General features: G+C 43.2%; 1 protein-coding gene and 1 long non-coding RNA gene across 9 annotated transcripts in view; both read right to left on the bottom strand.

Annotated features, from left to right (window-relative positions):
- Window positions 1-17,072, bottom strand: part of LOC125961273 (uncharacterized) — a 217,981-nt gene that overhangs the window by 86,456 nt on the left and 114,453 nt on the right. The gene's annotated exons all lie outside the window — the stretch shown is intronic.
- Window positions 1-17,072, bottom strand: part of TMEM241 (transmembrane protein 241) — a 219,716-nt gene that overhangs the window by 142,677 nt on the left and 59,967 nt on the right. For all 8 annotated transcript variants that reach the window (XR_007471730.1, XR_007471731.1, XR_004485311.2 and 5 more), the window contains 2 exons: window positions 15,304-15,373; window positions 11,491-11,584 (listed from right to left, as the gene is read on the bottom strand). Coding sequence is in view for 5 of the 8 variants with exons in the window: in XM_033435331.2 (XP_033291222.1) it covers window positions 11,491-11,584; window positions 15,304-15,373 (164 nt within the window). In the remaining 3 variants the exon portion in view is untranslated. The remainder of the gene's footprint in view (window positions 1-11,490; window positions 11,585-15,303; window positions 15,374-17,072) is intronic.

Below are 17,072 nucleotides of genomic sequence, written 5' to 3'. Positions count from 1 at the left end.
ACAAGCACACCTGCTTGTACTTAACTGCCTGGCCTTCCAGTTAGATGCAGTCTACTTACAGAAAAGCAAAAGCATCAGAAATCTTAACCTAAAGAACCACTGGGTCAGTTCAAAGTGACGATGCAGAGTCAGGAGGGGAAAAGCCAGTTTGGACGACTTTTTGTAAGGGAGTACATTTTAAACAGGAAAAAAATGAGCAAATGACTATCTATAAGCAAATTCCACTCTGGGGGATAAAACAGGAGAACGAGCGTGGGGCGGGATCCGATGGGGTACTTGGGGGCCCCGGGGGGCCAGGCCACCAAGATGTCTCTAAGGCACAGTGGGAGAGAAGAGCTATTTTCACAAAATGGCACCAAGTAAATACCTACTAAGCCTTTCAGATCCACATGTCATTCCTTTCTATTATGTGTCAAAACTTAGCTGTCCCATAATGAAACTCTGCTTCTTCAGATTTCCCCAAAACTGCTTCCTTTTCTGAGCTCTGATTAACGCCTGCTCATTCTCTAATGACACGGGCAGTTGCTGCTGCCTGAAGCTTGCGCTCTGGTTTGGGCACATACAGGCCATGAAATGCTCCTTGCTAATTACCCCATGTCCGGCCATACCTCGGGGGACTTAGTTCTAGTGATTGGGATAGAAGATCTTCATAAGGAAAGGTGAACTCAAACTGGATTAATGGCACAATTAAGGGAAGGAATATTCACATTACAAGAGCATCCCTGGGGGCAGTGGAAGGTAACTTCAAGAGATACATGTGGGATTGCACCTTTGTTTCTGACATGAGTGCACAAACCTGCCAAGATGTGTAAAATAAGATCAGTGTGTTTAAGCATTCACTTGGCACTCATTTATTTGAGGCTATCCTACAGTGAACCAAGGACACATTGATTCATCCCCCCAGCGGAGGCTTTGTAAACTTTCCCAATTAACTGGCCTTTGTGTTGCAAAAAATCACTTTAATTTAGGTGTTATAAATTGTCTTGGATACTGACAGCACTCCTATAAACCTTGCAGTCAGAACATTTACAGAAATTCCGGGCATTTCCTTTAAAGCAAATTCATTCAGGTCAAAAGTTGAGAAATCCAGAATCGTTATCATATTTTTGCAGTACAGAACATTGTGCTGATCAATGGCACTAAAAATAGCCCAGAAAAAATTAGGAGTTCATAATCGGAAACAAGAAAAACAACAACCTTATCCGAAATAGCAAAATGTCCATTAACATCACTCACTTCCTTAGGAATTATTTTGACAATAGGAAATGGAATTTAAGTTTTTTCCCTTTAATCCAAAACTGTATTTCCCCTCCCATGTGTCCTCTGGGAAAACCTTGCTTATAAATGAATCATTCCCAGATAACCAGCTTCTTGCTGACTGTTTCCATACAGCTCAACAAACACAGAGAAGCTCCTGAACTTGCTATTTCACGTTCCTGTCGCTTCAGTGGTGATGTCATGGAAAGACATAGACATGTTATTATTGCCCAGCTAGAGACCGTAAAGGAAAGTATGCTGCTGCCTCTAGGTTTTCATTTTCCAATGAAAATTATTTTCATTGCCCTAGCCGCTTAGACTGTGAAAAAGAAAAATGATTTAATTAGGAAAACAGTCATAATTTTGTAAGCTCATTCTTTCAACATAAAAATTACATGACAGCACAGCTTCATTGGGTTTGATCATTTATTTTCATCGGACCATGCTACTACACATCAAGGTGCTGAAGAACAGCTCGAAGAAGTAAATTTAAAAAAATAGGAAGCTGCTCCCCAGAAAGGAGTGTGGAGTCTTAAGAAACTGAGAAAATGGGAAGAAATGCAAATAGCAGACTGAGAGAAGTGGCCTTCTCTTTTGTGATTGCCTTTTACCATCCAGGAGGGGAGGAAAGACAGCAACAGGCTCTGCACACCCAACAGATGGTGATGGAGATGATGAAGATGACGATGATAAAGAAAAAGAAGTAACTGTGCTCGTTTCAGCAGCACATATACTAAAACCAGAATGATACAGAGAAGGATGACATGCAAATTCATGAAGCATTCCATATTTTTTTGTAACTATGGGAGCTGAGAGATGTTAACTAAATATATTGTGGTGATCATTTTGTAATATATACCAATATCAACCACTAATATTTTGTAATATATACCAATATATTTTGTATATTTATTTTGTAATATTTATTTTGTATATTTATTTTGTAATATATACCATTTTGTATATTATACCAATATTTATACAAAATATATTTTGTAATATATACCATTTTGTATATTTATTTTGTAATATTTATTTTGTATATTTATTTTGTAATATATACCATTTTGTAATATATACCAATATCAACCACCAATATTAAGGTTGTGTACCTTAAACTAACACAATGTTATATGACAATTAAATTTCTATAAAACTGGTTTTTTTTAAAAAAGGAGGGCTTCCCTGGTGGTGCAGTGGTTGAGAGTCCGCCTGCTGATGCGGGGGACACGGGTTCGTGCCCCAGTCCGGGAAGATCCCACATGCCGCGGAGCTGCTAGGCCCGTGAGCCATGGCCGCTGAGCCTGCGCGTCCGGAGCCTGTGCTCCACAACGGGAGAGGCCACAACAGTGAGAGGCCCGCGTATCAAAAAGAAAAAAAAAATTAAAAAAAGGAGAAGAGTAGTAACGGAGCAGGAAGTAGAAGGCGGAGGAGAACTAACACTGTTCAGCATAGACTAGACCTAATGAAAGCGAAACATGATGGGGATCGTTAACTATACTTCCAGGACTTGTCTGTAGTCTGTTCTTGAGTGTGTGTGTGTGTGTGTGTGTGTGTGTGTGTGTGTGTGTGTGTGTGTGTGTGTGTACGCTCACGCATGCATGTTTGCATGCACCAGAAATTGAATCTAAGTCAGATTCCAGAAGCTGGAAGATTTGTTTACTTGTCACCTCCTCAGAAATTCAAGGTGTGACTTCACGTTAAGCTCTGGAACTTCTCTACAAATATATCTAATAAAAATTCAGTGGAGAAAAATATTATGTTATTTAGAAGTCATAAAATCTGTGTGATTCCAATATAAAAGACACTAAGCTTCTTTTATTTCTTTTTTTAAAATTCCACCAGAAACAGCAAGCATTTCACCCATGGTCTTGGGAGACATTTGAAAATTCCGAACATCAAACCCTGACAGCATCTGTTGAGGACACTTTTACAAGTACATCCTATATTTAAAACAGGTTGAATTTTATCTAGTAAACTCACTAGCCAAGCCTCCTTCTTAATTCAATATCTTGGCAATAGGTCAAGAGAAATGTCAAGATGTCACTGGAAAAAGAAAGATGTCAGGCCATGCTCCCAAGACCTGGCCAAACAGCCTGAGAGAGAGGCGGTCGAAACTCAAGAGAAATTCCTACCCACTCAAGAGTTCTTCATAAGGATGAATCAAACAGAGGCTAAAACTTACCAGTATAGTCTTCTCAACTCTTTTAAGAGAAACTCCTAAATGGGAAACACAGTTCAGGACTTTGGTCCTTTTACTAACAAGGATGTGTTGTTATGGGGACAGCTTTGCAGGCTCTCTGGCAACCCTGGGTATAATTAAGGCCAGTGATCACAGAACAGCCAGAGGTGGTCTCCATGGAGACCAACAAACACACATTTCCACAGGCACAGCAACTGTTCTGAATCAATGACTCTTTATATAGGTTTAAAAACATTGTGAATGGTACATCAATTGCTTCCTTTGTTGGGGAATGCCTGATTAAAAACACGGTGAGAGAGCTGGTTCTCCTGCACCCTGAATTCTGAGCAGTGCCTAGATAGGCCGTTCCCAACTCAATTCATAACCTAGAACTAGCGAATACAAATGGAAAATCCAGACTCAGGAATCACTGGTTAATCTGGAGGAAGAATTAAACTAGTGGTCGACAGAGCCAAGGAGGGCCAGCCAGCTGCCGGCACTCACTATTCCAGGGCTGTCTAAATATTATTCAACCCTCTAGCAAGGTAGACATTATTATACTTGTTTACAGATGAGAAAATGAAGAACACACCTAGAAAGTGTGGCCGAGCTGGGACTCAGAGCTAGGTCAAAATTAAATCTTGGTCGGGATTTAAGTAACTTTACATAATGCTCTGTGTTTGCATAGCACTTTGTGGTCTATCTTCTTATACATTCTGCCTTTTTCTTGAAGCGTTGAGGAGTCAGGTTCTAGAATTTTCTCAGTTTGCAATATTTCACCCCTTGTTCCTTGCCTCCTTGCTCCACTTCTACACCCACCACACGCTCCAAGTTCAAAGACTCACGTGGGACCCCATGTCAGGAGGCTGCACTGGGCTTCCCTGGTGGCGCAGTGGTTAGGAATCCGCCTGCCAGTGCAGGGGACACGGGTTCGAGCCCTGGTCCGGGAAGATCCCACGTGCCGCGGAGCAACTAAGCCCGTGCGCCACAACTACTGAGCCTGCGCTCTACAGCCCACGAGCCACAACTATTGAAGCCCACACGCCACAACTACTGAAGCCCACGCATCTAGAGCCTGTGCTCTGCAACAAGAGAGTCCACTGCAATGTGAAGCCCACACACGGCAATGAAGAGGAGCCCCCGCTGGCCGCAACTAGAGAAAAGCCCACACACAGCAACGAAGACCCCACGCAGCCAAAAATAAAGAAATTAATGAATTAATTTTAAAAAGAGCTAAACCTATAAAACATATAGAATAAATCATAAAGGAAAATCTTACTGACCTTAGATTTGGCAAAGATTTCTCAAATACAACCAAAAAAAAAAAGGCTGCCCCGTCTTCCACCTGGACTGCACGAGCAGCTCCAGCACGAGCAGCAACCGGAAGGGAAACCCCATTCCCTAAGCATGAACTGTGACTGTCCAAACTCCAAATAAGAACAGGGACAAACATTCCAATTAACCACATATGGCCTTTATACCTAATCTTCCATGAGAGAAGGGATTTGGTAATAGCGATGGAAGAAGGTCATATTGCTCAGTGGTTTCCTACTTTCCTCTGATCGGTTCTATTAATGACTTTTTAAATCTGGCACATGTTTCATTAGGTAGGCACTGACAGTTAATGATATGGTTCCCAGCAGGTCATCATTATATATAATCCTACAACTGAATGTAAATGCCACCAGCGTTCAGTCCCAAGTATCAGATACAGTCAGCACTGTCAGAGCTCGATCGCATCACAACGTTTTTGAACTATCTTTAGATCTTCTAGTCCAGACCCCTTGCTTTATGGATGAAAAAGCTGAGGACTAGAGGGGTTCGGTACATAGTGATCAAAGCCGAAGAGTCTTTCCTTCCCTGAAACCCCTGAAATCCGAGTTCCCCTGCCACGTGACTCAAGGAACAGCCTCCTTCCTATCTTCGCCCTTCTGCCAAGGCTCAGGATAAAGGCTTTTCATTTTCTCTAAAGTTAACCCCCCCACACTCTTTCCATTTCCCTTTGAAACTTATTCTCCCAATTTCCCCTCATTCTCTAGCATCGTGAAATCTCTGTATACAGGTGTCTTCCAGTTTCAAGCACGCCCAAGTCCTTCTTTTCCTAGAACAGAAGTTGTCTTCGTTAGATCTACCCACCACCAATCACAATCTTCTATCCACTTTTTATGTATTCTTGAGTATTTCTGATCCAGCTTTTGCCCCACTCCGACCCCTGCCCTTTGCCTAAAACTGTTTCCTCAAAGGTCAGCAAAGTCCTTGCTCTAGTCTTTTCTCAGTCGGATCTCTTTGACCTCTTGGTGGCATTTTGCTTTACTCCTTAAAATTCTCCCTTAGACTTCCCCGCTCTGAACTCTCCTGATCCCCCTTCTACCTTCCGGCTATTACTTCTCTCTCCTGCTCATTATTGGTCCCTGGCATCTAAGTATCGCCCAAGCTAAGTTGTAAGCCTCTTCTCTGTTCTCCCCAAATTCTTTCACTCTCTCAGTGAGCTCATCAATTTACACATGTTCTTGATTTCAACTCCACCTTTCTACAGGCGAAGCCCAAATGGACATGCAGAGCTCCAAGCCCTTGCCTACATTTGACCCCATGTTTCCAACAAAAAAGAGCTCCATGTAGATGTTTTATCACCATACACATTTGTCTAAAATGTATATCACCAGCTTTCCTCCCCAAAGATGTTCTTTCACAATCACCCCCATTTCTGTCTGTAATGCCATGGATTTCCCATGTCTCTAGCTACAAACCTTGGAGCCATTTGTGACCTTCCATACCCATCATTCCTATGTCCAAACTATCCCCCCATCTGTTCTAAAATGATTTGTCTTTGTTATCTAATTCTTTTATCACATCACAGAACAATTATATGGTAAGTTGTGTACTTAAAATTTATTTTCCTTCTAATTGTAAGTCAAGTTTGACCTTTCACCTTTCTTCTTGCCATCACTACCTTGATTCACCTCCCTTCTGAACGGTTGGAAGTCATTTCCAATCTGTCTTAAGCACTGCCGCTATATTAACCTGCTTAAAACATTACCCTTGGTCAGTCTCATTCTGAGGTTCACAGTAGTCTCTGTGGCATGGCTTTTAGGGATACCTATAATCTGACTCTCCTATGCCCAGTTCTTCCCTTCCCCTCTACATTCTCCTCCTCCTCTAGCTAAATTTATTTCCTCCTGGTTCCCCACCTGCACATCCTTCTGTTTAACCTCTCTGCCTGTGAGTTTTTCACAGAATCCATATTCTCCTCTGGGCCAATGGAACATCTTTTTGAGTCACTTTCTAAATATACTGGCACCCAGTAGAGTCGCAATGACATGGGGGAAAGGCTGTATTGCTAAGGACAATTATGTTGTATTCCAAATGTCAGCACATTTTGATGTATAAGTGGTCCATTATGATTTGCAAATATTTTCTCCTAGACTGTGGCTTATCTTTTCATTTTCTTAATGGTGTCTTTTGAATTACAAAATATTTTAACTCAAATGCAGTCTAATTTATCAATTATTTTATGGCTCATGCTTTTGGTGTCATATCTAAGAACTCTTTGCTTAAACCAAGGTCATTAAGATTTTTTCCTGTGTTTTCTTCTAAGAGTATTCTGGTTTTAGCTCTAACATTTAGGTCTATGATCCATCTTGAATTAACAATGCAAGGCAAGGGTCTAACTACTTTTTTTCCCCAGCATACGGACTGTTACAGCCTCATTTGCTGAAGAGAAAACCCCTTCTCCATTGAACTGCCTAGGCACCTTTATCGAAAATCAATAGACCTTGGGACTTCCTTGGTGGCGCAGTGGTTAAGACTCCGTGCTCCCAATGCAGGGGCCTGGGTTTGGTCGCTGGTCAGGGAACTAGATCCCACACGCATGTCGCAACTAAGAGTTTGCATGCCGCAACTAAGAGTTTGCATGCCACAGCTAAGGAGGCGGTGAGCCGCAACTAAGACCCAGTGCAACCAAATAAATAAATAAAATAAAATAAAATCTTAAAAAAAATACATTGACACCCTTAAAAAGAAAAAAAGAAAATCAATAGACCTTAATGTCTACCCTTATGCCAATACCAAGATGTCTTGATTATTCTAGCTTTATAGTGAGTTCCAAATTATGTAGCTCAAGTCCTCCAACTTTGTTTTTCTTTTGTTTTGGCTACTGCATTTCCAAATAAACTTTAGGATCAGTTTGTGAATTTGTACAATTTAGGAAGAATTTCCATCTTAACAATATTGAGTCTCTCCATTTATTGAGATCTTCTTTAATTTCTCTCAGAAAGGTTTCATAGTTTTCAGTGTATAAATCTTACACCTCTTTGTTAAGTTCCTAAGTATTTTTTTCTTTTTGATGCTATTGTGAATGGAATTGTTTCCTTAATTTCATTTTTTTGCACATGACTGTTCATTATTAATACATAAAACTACAACTGATCTTGCACCCTGAGACCTTGAGAAATCATTTATTAGTTCAATTAGGGTTTTTATAGATTCCTTAGGATTTTCTATGTATAGGATAATGTCATCTGTGAGTACAAACAATTTTTTTTTCTTTATTGCACTGCCCGAAACCTCCAGGATAACGTTGAATAGAAGTGGTGAGAGTGAAATTGTTGTGTTGCTCCCAATCTTAGGGGGAAAGTATTCAGTTTCACCATTAAGTATAATGCTAGCTATAGGTTTTTCATAGATGTCTTTTATTAAACTGAGGAGGTTCTCTTCTGTTACTAGTTTGTTGAGAGTTTTTATCATGGATGGATGTTGGATTTTGTCAAATGATTTTTCTGTACCTATTGACATGATCATGTATTTCTGTTCTTTATTTTATTAATATCACATATTAATTTTCACATGTTAAACCGACTTTGCATTCCTGTGATAAATCTCATTTGATCATTGTGTATAGTCCTTCCTGTAGGTTGTCAAATTTGGTTTGCTAATGTTTTGTTAAAGATCTATGTTCATGAGGGATGCTGGTCTGTAGTTTTCTTACAATTTTTTGTCTGGCTTTAGTATCAGGGTAATTCACCTTACAGAATAAATTGGGAGTTATTCCCTCTTCCTCTATTTTCTAAAATAATTTGTAAAGAAAAAATATTTCTTCTCTAAATATGTGATAGAACTCATCAGTAATGCCAACTGGGCCTGGGCTTTTCTTTGTAGAAAGATTTTTAAATTACTACTTACATTTATTTACTTGTTATGAGCATATGCAGATTTTCCATTTATTCTTGAGTCAATTTTCCTATTTTGTGCCTTTGGGGAATTTGTCCATTTCATCTAAATCATCTATTTGCTGGCATAAAACTATACAATACTTTTAGTTTCTATAGGATAAGTGGTGATGTCCCTTCTTTCATTTCTAATTTTGATTATTTGTATCTTCTTATTTTCTTCATCAGTCTAGCTAGAGGTTTGTCAATTTTGTTGATTTTTCAAAGAACAAACATTGATTTTCTCTATTGCTTTTCTGTTTTCTATTTCATTACTTTCCACCTTGAACTTTATCATATCCTTCCTGCTGCTCATTTTGGGTTTATTTTGTTCCTATTTTTCTTGTTTCTTAAGGTGCAAGCTTAGGTTATTGATTTGAGACCTTTTTTCTTTTCTGCTGCCTTCTGGCCTCTGTTGTATTTGATGAGAAGTCATCTGCTGATTGTCACTTTTTTTTTTCGTCTAACCTTCTTTCTTCTTCTTCTGGAATTCTTATTATACATTTGTTGATATTCTTGATGTCGTCCCACAGGTCTCTGAGCCTCTGTTCATATTTCTTCAATTTTTAAAAAGTCTTTGTTCTTTAGATTGAATAATTTCTTTTGTTCCACCTTCCAGTTCACTTATTCTTTCTTCTGCTCCCTCAAATATGTTGCTGGGTACCTCTAGAGAATTTTTCATTTCGGCTCAGTTACTGTACTTTTCAACTCCAGAATTTCCATTTGGTTCGTTTTTTAAAAATCATTTCTACCTCTTTGAGACTCTGTATTCATTGAGTCTTTCCTTTAATTCTTTAAACATGGTTTCCTTTAGCTGTCTGAACATATTTAAATAGCTGCTTTGCAGTCTTTTTCTGCTAAGTCCTACCTCTGAGGATAGACATTCAGACACAATTCCTATTGACTGCCTTTTTCCTGTGCATGGGTTATGCTTTCTTGTTTCTCTGAATGCCCTAATTTTCACTGAGTACTGGACATTTTAGATAGTATAGCAACGCTGGATTCTGACTTTTTCCCAGAGCATTTTCATTGGCATTGTTGTTTTGCTTGTTTAGTAATTTGCCTGGACTCAGTCTGTGAAGCCTGTCTCCCATATAAGGTATCATTGCTGCGGTCTTCACTCAATTTTTTTTCTTGCTTTTATTTTTAAGCCTGTCTTCCTAGGGATCATCCCCAGTCTGCATAGCTTAGTGTTCTGGCAAAGACTAGTCAAGAGCTTTTGCTCAAACACCTTAAGCCAGAAAGCTTTCTCTCTGCTTCTGACTCTGTATGTGGGCTGGGGAGCACATTCAAACTTTAGGATGTTTTCATGTCTGCCCCGGCTTTTCTTACTGCTGGTCTCTCACGTCTCCTCTGTGTGTGCACACAGGCTCTGTTGACCAGGGACGTGTACGTGTCTTGGGCATCCTCCATCTCTGTGCTGCTCATGCACATAGACTAAGGTAAATCTGGCATTTATGGAGAGCTAGCAAGCCCCTGATGGCTGTCTCACCTCCCAGAACTACCTGGTAAGTCCCCAGCTAGACCACTGGTCCATTGCTTGCCCCAAAGAGGTAAACTCAAGCTAGTGGAACTTCCTGTTCATTTACCACCTAGACGGCCCCTTTACCTGACAATACTCCAAAGAGGGTGAGCCCCTTCTGGAAGCAGCAGCAAGCCTGTTGGTTTACACAGCCTGCCCTGCTCTGGTTGAAAGAGAATACTTACAGAGATGGGGAGAAGGGAATGAGAGCAACCTAAAGCAAGAGCACCACTAACTCATGCTGTTCCTACCCGAAGTTTAGGAGTTTTCATGAACAAATGCCTCTCAGTTTGTTGTGTGCTTTTGGTCAATTTTTAGAGAGCTGAAATGGATATCTTTGACAGTCTTTTTCCAGCTTTCTAGTTGCTTCTGGGGGAGAGGATTTATCAACCTCGTCATTCTGTCATGCTCTAAGTCAGTATCACAGCCAATCTTTACATTTTTCTGGAATGTGAATCATTAATGCTATTAGAAAGTAGACAATGCAGGTGGAAACATCGCTGTGAAATCTTACTTTCAAATAAAAACGTTTGTTTTTGCTTTCTGGGGGGAAAAATTCAGCCAACAAACATAAAGATGGCTAAAGGCACAAGTTTAAATGATTACTGTATTAGATTAAATTAATTAAGAAATCTCACTCAGTGGAAGCACACCTAGGGCACTGTAACTTGACTCCTTCACAGACTTTAGGGAAATGAAATGCTAGAAAATGCTAGAAAGAGCTAGCCCCAAAGCATTAAGATCCTGCATCCCAGAGCTGATTTTTCTGCTCCTTCTTATTTTCCCACCTCTCTGTCTTATGCTTCAACCATGGTCAATACACGCTGGGCATTTTTATTAGTCCCTTTTTTGAATGGTCCATCAGAGTCCCCCCTATCAGGCCATCTGTCTGTTTTCCTTTTTCAATTGCCTCTGACGGGCTGAGACCTTCTGGGCAAGTCACTGGAGCTCTGGACACCCTCACAGCTCCCAGGAAGGAAGATAAGAACTGCCCCATGCATCCGGGGGTCCAGTCTCTTCGAGCAAGAGAAGGCTTAGAGGTGTTTTGTTTTGTTTTGGCAAAACCTCTCTTTTTCAGATGGGAAAATTAAGGCTCTGGGAAATTAAGGGGCATACTCAGGTCACCTTCCAGGAATGTGATAGAGATCAGTATGTCATGCTGATAAAATACGCAGAAACCCTCAGAAATTGTTACCTGAACAAGCGAAGGATCAGGCTCAGGGCCAGGGACTAGAGATGACTCCGTGAAGACCAACCTGACTCTGAGAACACTGGACACAAGGGCTCCTGAGATGGATTCTTCCCACCCCTCCCCTGTCTCTTACCTTAGCAAAGAAAATCCAGGCTGCACACTGCCCTGGGGTCATAAGGCTTTTTAGCTTCACTGTGCTGACCATGAGAAAGAATCCTAAAAATCCACTGGAAGGAGAAAATATACTTTTGTTAGTGAGACTTGCCTTCCTATAGCCAGTAGCTAACTACTTCCTGTTACAAAAATTAGTCGGTATTTAGTTATTACACCACCCCTATCTCATTCTGTTTTCTAGTGATCTCTGGATAAAAATACCCAAAATTTAAAAACCCATGAAGCTCTACTATGCTAAGGAGCTATGAAGAGATCATTGCCCTGGAGGCAGGGAGTGGGTATAGAAATTTGGGAGATCTCTGGCTAAATCATGAAAGAAAGAAAAAAAATCTGGAGGACAGTATCGCCTGCTTCCTCCTATATTACTTCTGGAGCTGGGTGCTTGCCAAGGTAGAGCTTCATCTTTTTTTTCAAGCAGAACAAACTGTTAGGAAAAGACTTCCAAAGAAACACTCGCCGTATGAAGTCAGAGGGTCTGGACTGGCCCCTTGGTTCAAGGTAAGAACCTAAAGGGGAGGGCTGCATAACAGAAGTCCCCCAAAGCAGGGTGACCTACACAGACGCTATACTTTGGGAATGATGTCTGAAAGAGCCCTCACCTCCCAAGGGAGCCTGAGGCTGGACAGCACGTCGGGGGGCTATCCGGAGGTTTGGAGCTCTACATACCTCCTCCTTTGTAGCTCCAGGGTGTCAGATGCCAGACTGCCATCTGACCTCTATTATAGGTGCTGGGGTATGGCTCCCACCCAGATCATGAGCCCTGAGAGGGAGGGGCCCAATCTTGGGCTTCTCCATATTCCCCAACAGAGCCAAATAAGGTGCCCTGACCATAGCATGTATTACATAAATGTTTGGCAGGTGTACTTGGAAGCAGGTTGAATTGACTTAAACGCACCTAAGGCCAAATTTCACAGAAATGTGCGCCTTCATTTCATTAGATTCGATTAGGTCACAGCCACATTCTTGGGGCAGGACCAGGGACAGGGATTAGGTTTCCTCTCTCTATATTTCAGCCTGTTTGGCCTAACTACCCACAAAGTTTGCACAGGTCTGCACTTGCAGTCATGGGAGCCTTGGCCGCGCTGATTAAGGCGTTGAGTCACCCTCACAAGGAGCCCCTGTGGGGAACCAGGAAGCTGGAAATCAAGTGACCCAGGATTCTATTCCTGGCTGTGCTCACCGACCCTCGTAACCTTGACCAAATCCCCATTTTTTTCCCTTGTTTTCTTGCCCCAGGTTCGGTTCTGTGGCCTTAAAGCAGGAATAAGCACAGCGCTCTTCATCCTATTTTATGGAAATCAGAGATTTTCAGAACAGAAAGGTTCCCCAGCCCCAAGTCTCACTTTATTAACAAGCAAACGGGGTCACAGGCGTAATTAGAGCCCAGGTTTCCTGGCTCTTCCGAAACTCTCCACGGCCCTGCAGACCTCAGCGTGGAAATGTGCTCTCGGCCAGAGAGATGGAGTGAGAAGCTCTGGGTGCCCAAGGTCGCGAGGCTGGTAGAGAACAGTGAGGTAGCCGGCCCTCCGGGGCTCCTCTTGGTGGTGTCCACCCCCTGCATCCCCAACAGGTGCCTGTCCCATCCCCCATACCTCGGTCCCCTTTGCGCTTCTCCTGTCCTCTCCATCCCTGGCCAGAGGAGGGCACAGTTCCACGCTGACCCTTGCCCTCAGCACAGACTCTGCTAGGATTGAGCGACCCTGGCTTGTGACCAACACGCTCCTGAAAGCGTCCATGACTCTTTCCCATCACCTGACTTGCATGTCGGTGAATCATTTCTAAATGACTCATGGGTCCCTCCCTCAACTCCCTCATCTGTGTCTTCCACTTCCAGCTTGTCTACCCCTTGCTGTGGAGGGGTAAGAGCACTGGGCAGACCCCAGGAGTGAAGGAGCCTGGGGCTCCCTATTCATGGGGTCTCCAGGCCACGGCTACCACTGACCCCTCAGGCCTCCACGACCCCTCCTGAGCTCCCCCAGGACCTCTGAAGGTGACAGCTCTTAGTCTGAGATACAGTTATGGGGGAGTCACGAGATGATGTGGGGAAAAGCACCACGTTCTTAAAAGAGGGTAAGCCAGAGGTAGAATGTAATAGAGAGTTAAACCAATTCAGATAAAGATTTCCAAATCTTTCAAATTAAAAAAAAAAAACCTGAGTTTTCATGTTGGATTAGAAAAACTTGCAGATTAAAAGGGGCAGAAATGGAGGCAGAAGGTCACCCTACAGGGACTTCCCTGCCGGTCCAGTGGTTAAGACTCTGCACTTCCACTGCAGGAGGCACAAGTTCGATCCCTGGTCAGGGAACTAAGATCCTGCGAGCCGCGCGGCGTGGCCAAGAAAAAAAAAAAAGGTCACCCCACAAAGCCATCACCAACGGGCTATGAACCGTGATGCTCTGCTCCACATAACCAAACCTGGCGGCCCCCTTGGCACCCTGGCCACCCACGCGGCCAAAGAAGCAGGCCCAAAGGGGAGCAAGTCCGCAGGCACCAGGGTGGCACTGACACTCCTGCCACACAATCCTAGCTAATGGGCAAGTGACAAGTCCTGACCAAATGGATAGGAACTGAGAAGACAAATTCTGTCAGTGTTTTCCTGAAACTTTTCTGAGAATGATAAGAAAATAAAAAAAATCGTTCTGAGGCTCCAATGCAGATGCAAACTCCATGATACTGATTTTTTTCTGCCCTAACACACCCCCATCAGAAACAGCACCTAGCTGCATATCAGCTCTTTAACTCTCTGTGAAGAATCACTGCTTCACAAGACACACTCTCTTTTGGGTGGAAATAGGTGGTCTGGCTTTTATGTAGCAATTGCTTCTGGTCTGTTGACATTTTATCTACAGATAATAATAATGCCCATCATTTGCTGAGCCGGGCAAGATGATTTGAGCTTCGTGGACCTTATTTAATACACACAATCACCCTGTATTAGTATTATCTTTCCGTTTTACAGATGAGAAAACTAAACTAAGGTTTGGGAGAAGTAGGATAACTTGCCCAAAGACACAAATTAGCAAACAGCAAGGCTGAAATTCAACCCAAGTGTGGTCTTTCGACCACATCAGAATCCATGCTTTGAGACTGTCCACAGAAGCCTTTCCATTCCTCAGCACAATACAGTCAAGTGAAGTGGGGGTCATGGCAGGACAGGGGTGGGGTAGGATGGGGATGAACCTCTTTGTATCTAAATGTATCCATCTAATTGGTCCACATCTCTGATACTTCCCAAGGCCAAATATTAACGATCACCTTGTGGTCTAGACAATTCCTAGTCATTGGTTTCAAAATCTGTCTCTCAGAGTCTTAGGGTTCAGTCAAAATTTTTTGGAGGCTGCCCTTTAGAAACAAGAGAGAAATCAAGGTAGATGCTGACAGGGTGTGATTCTGTACCCAAATCTTCCCTTAAACTGAGTCAGTGTCATCATTTTTATATGCTGAAGTTCTGTTTAAGAATTGCTTGTGGGGGAAAAAAATAAAAAAGGGGGAGAATTCTCTCTCTTCTGCAAGTCTGAAAACCACTGCCCTGGCCGAGAAAATTCTTCAGGACAGGGGACCTCGCAGGTCCCAGGCCAGCCCTGAGCACCTGAGAACGTTCATAACAACCCTCTGATGGCCGACGGGGCAACTTCCTCACCTGTACCAGACACCACTTTCCTCTGACGCTCATTCAGATAACAGACAGTGACCCGGGGCTTCACGAAGACACAGCTGGTAGTACAGAAACATACAAATCCGCAGCGCGAGGGGTTTTCCGAGTTAAGATTACCTGGCACAGCAACTGCCATGGAATCTGTAGAAATACAGGAACGGAAAGTCCAGGACGCTGAGGAGATCACCTGAGGGAAACAGCAAGGGTGAGACACACAGCCCGAAAGCCCCCTGCCCCCGGCTGCCCGGAAACACAAGGCAAGGGTCTTAATTACATCAGCCCTCTGAGCATTGAGCTGCCCAGCAGTGAGTTCACTCCGGCATTCGAGGGTTTCTGTGTCATTGGCATTGTCTTATTATAATAATAGTATGATGATAATGACACCCATTTAGTGAAAGCCTGCCCTGTGCGGGGCCCTGTGTGAAAAGCTTCCCGAACCTTGTCTCTTTCAATCCTTGTAACAACTCTGTGAAGCTCTGTTATCCCCATTTTAACTGCAGCTCAGAGAAGTGATTTGCTTACGTTTGCACAGCTCCCTAACTGTTGAGCCAGAATGTGGACCCCGGTGACTTCAAGTCCTAAGATCTTTCCTCTTCGCCAGGCAGCCATCCCTGGCCCAGAGCGTAGGACAAAAAGAATCTTTTTTTAAGATTCTTCTATTCTTTCCTGCCTTATATCTAAAAAAGGATCGTGAACGCATGCCTCTGACATCTCCTCTCATCTTTGTGTTTAATTACCGCACAAACAGAGAAGGGGCCAAGCGCCCGTGCATACTCATTTTAGTTCAAGGTCCAAAGGGTACATTTATTTCTAGTGAAGTAAGTTCATTCTTTTAGTTCCACTTGGTGCAAGAGGAAATAATCACACATATTGGCCGCTTCCCTCTCTGGAATTTGAACTTGGTCACAAACAAGAAGTCAGGAGATTAAAAAAGCAGAAAGCCTTCCAAAAATGTCCAGAGAAAAGGAATTAAGCGTTTCCACAGCAGAAAGCCTAATCCTTCCAAATCTGGAATTTCTGAGATTCTGGAGGCGCCAGACCTTCCAGACCCCTGGGCCTCGGTCCGTCTCTCAGTTCTGGATGGACTGGAGCCCGTTAGGGGCGGTGGAACATCCTTCATCACTACACTTACTAATCAAGAGTTTCAGAACAAAAGACACAACGCATCGCTACACTTCCTTGTACCTAAATGATCTCAAATGATTCAACCATCGACTGGGAAGGAAAGGTCTGAATTCCACTTCTCTGGACGGTTGCTTTTTTCTACCATAACTATTGTTATTTTGTTTGATTTGGTTTGTACATATGTATGTGTATTGAACTAAAAGGAGAGGTCCCCTAGGATCTGGTTTTCGTGCAGCCCAACCAAAGGCTAAGAGCTTTTGTTCTCTTTCTGCTACGGCTCCGCTGGACACCCCTGTCATTTACCAGGGACCTATACTGGTGGAGGGACTCTGTAACCGACATCAGGCCCAGACATCCAGTGCATGAGGAGCTCCACTGCTTCTGTAGCCCCTTTTCGCACAGAAGTGGCAGCCGAGGAGACCCTGAGCACCCCGACGCTGGCAGGCGGCCCCAGCCCCTGTAAGGCGGGCGAGGGCACGTTCGTGGAGGACTCGCTCTGCCTCCGGCAGCCCTTGGCTCCTGGCTGTTTCCCAACCGCCCTCTCCGCGTGCGAGGAGCTGCAGCGCAGTCAGTGTGATCAGGAGGACTGAGCAGAGAAGAATAAATTAAACGCAGGACCTCAGGATCCAGGGGAGGTGACCTGGACTCCCGGTGCGGCCCAGGCTACGGAGGGGTCTGAAGGGCAGTGGAGTGGGCAGAGGTAGACTGGGAGGAAGGAAGATAAAGAAAAAAAATCACCATCCTAGGGAACTGACCAGCTG

This window comes from Orcinus orca, chromosome 15 (genome assembly GCF_937001465.1).
Source record: "Orcinus orca chromosome 15, mOrcOrc1.1, whole genome shotgun sequence".
Taxonomy (NCBI): Eukaryota; Metazoa; Chordata; class Mammalia; order Artiodactyla; family Delphinidae; genus Orcinus; species Orcinus orca.
Note: the sequence above shows the minus strand (reverse complement) of the source record. Positions and strands in the feature narration are given on the sequence as shown.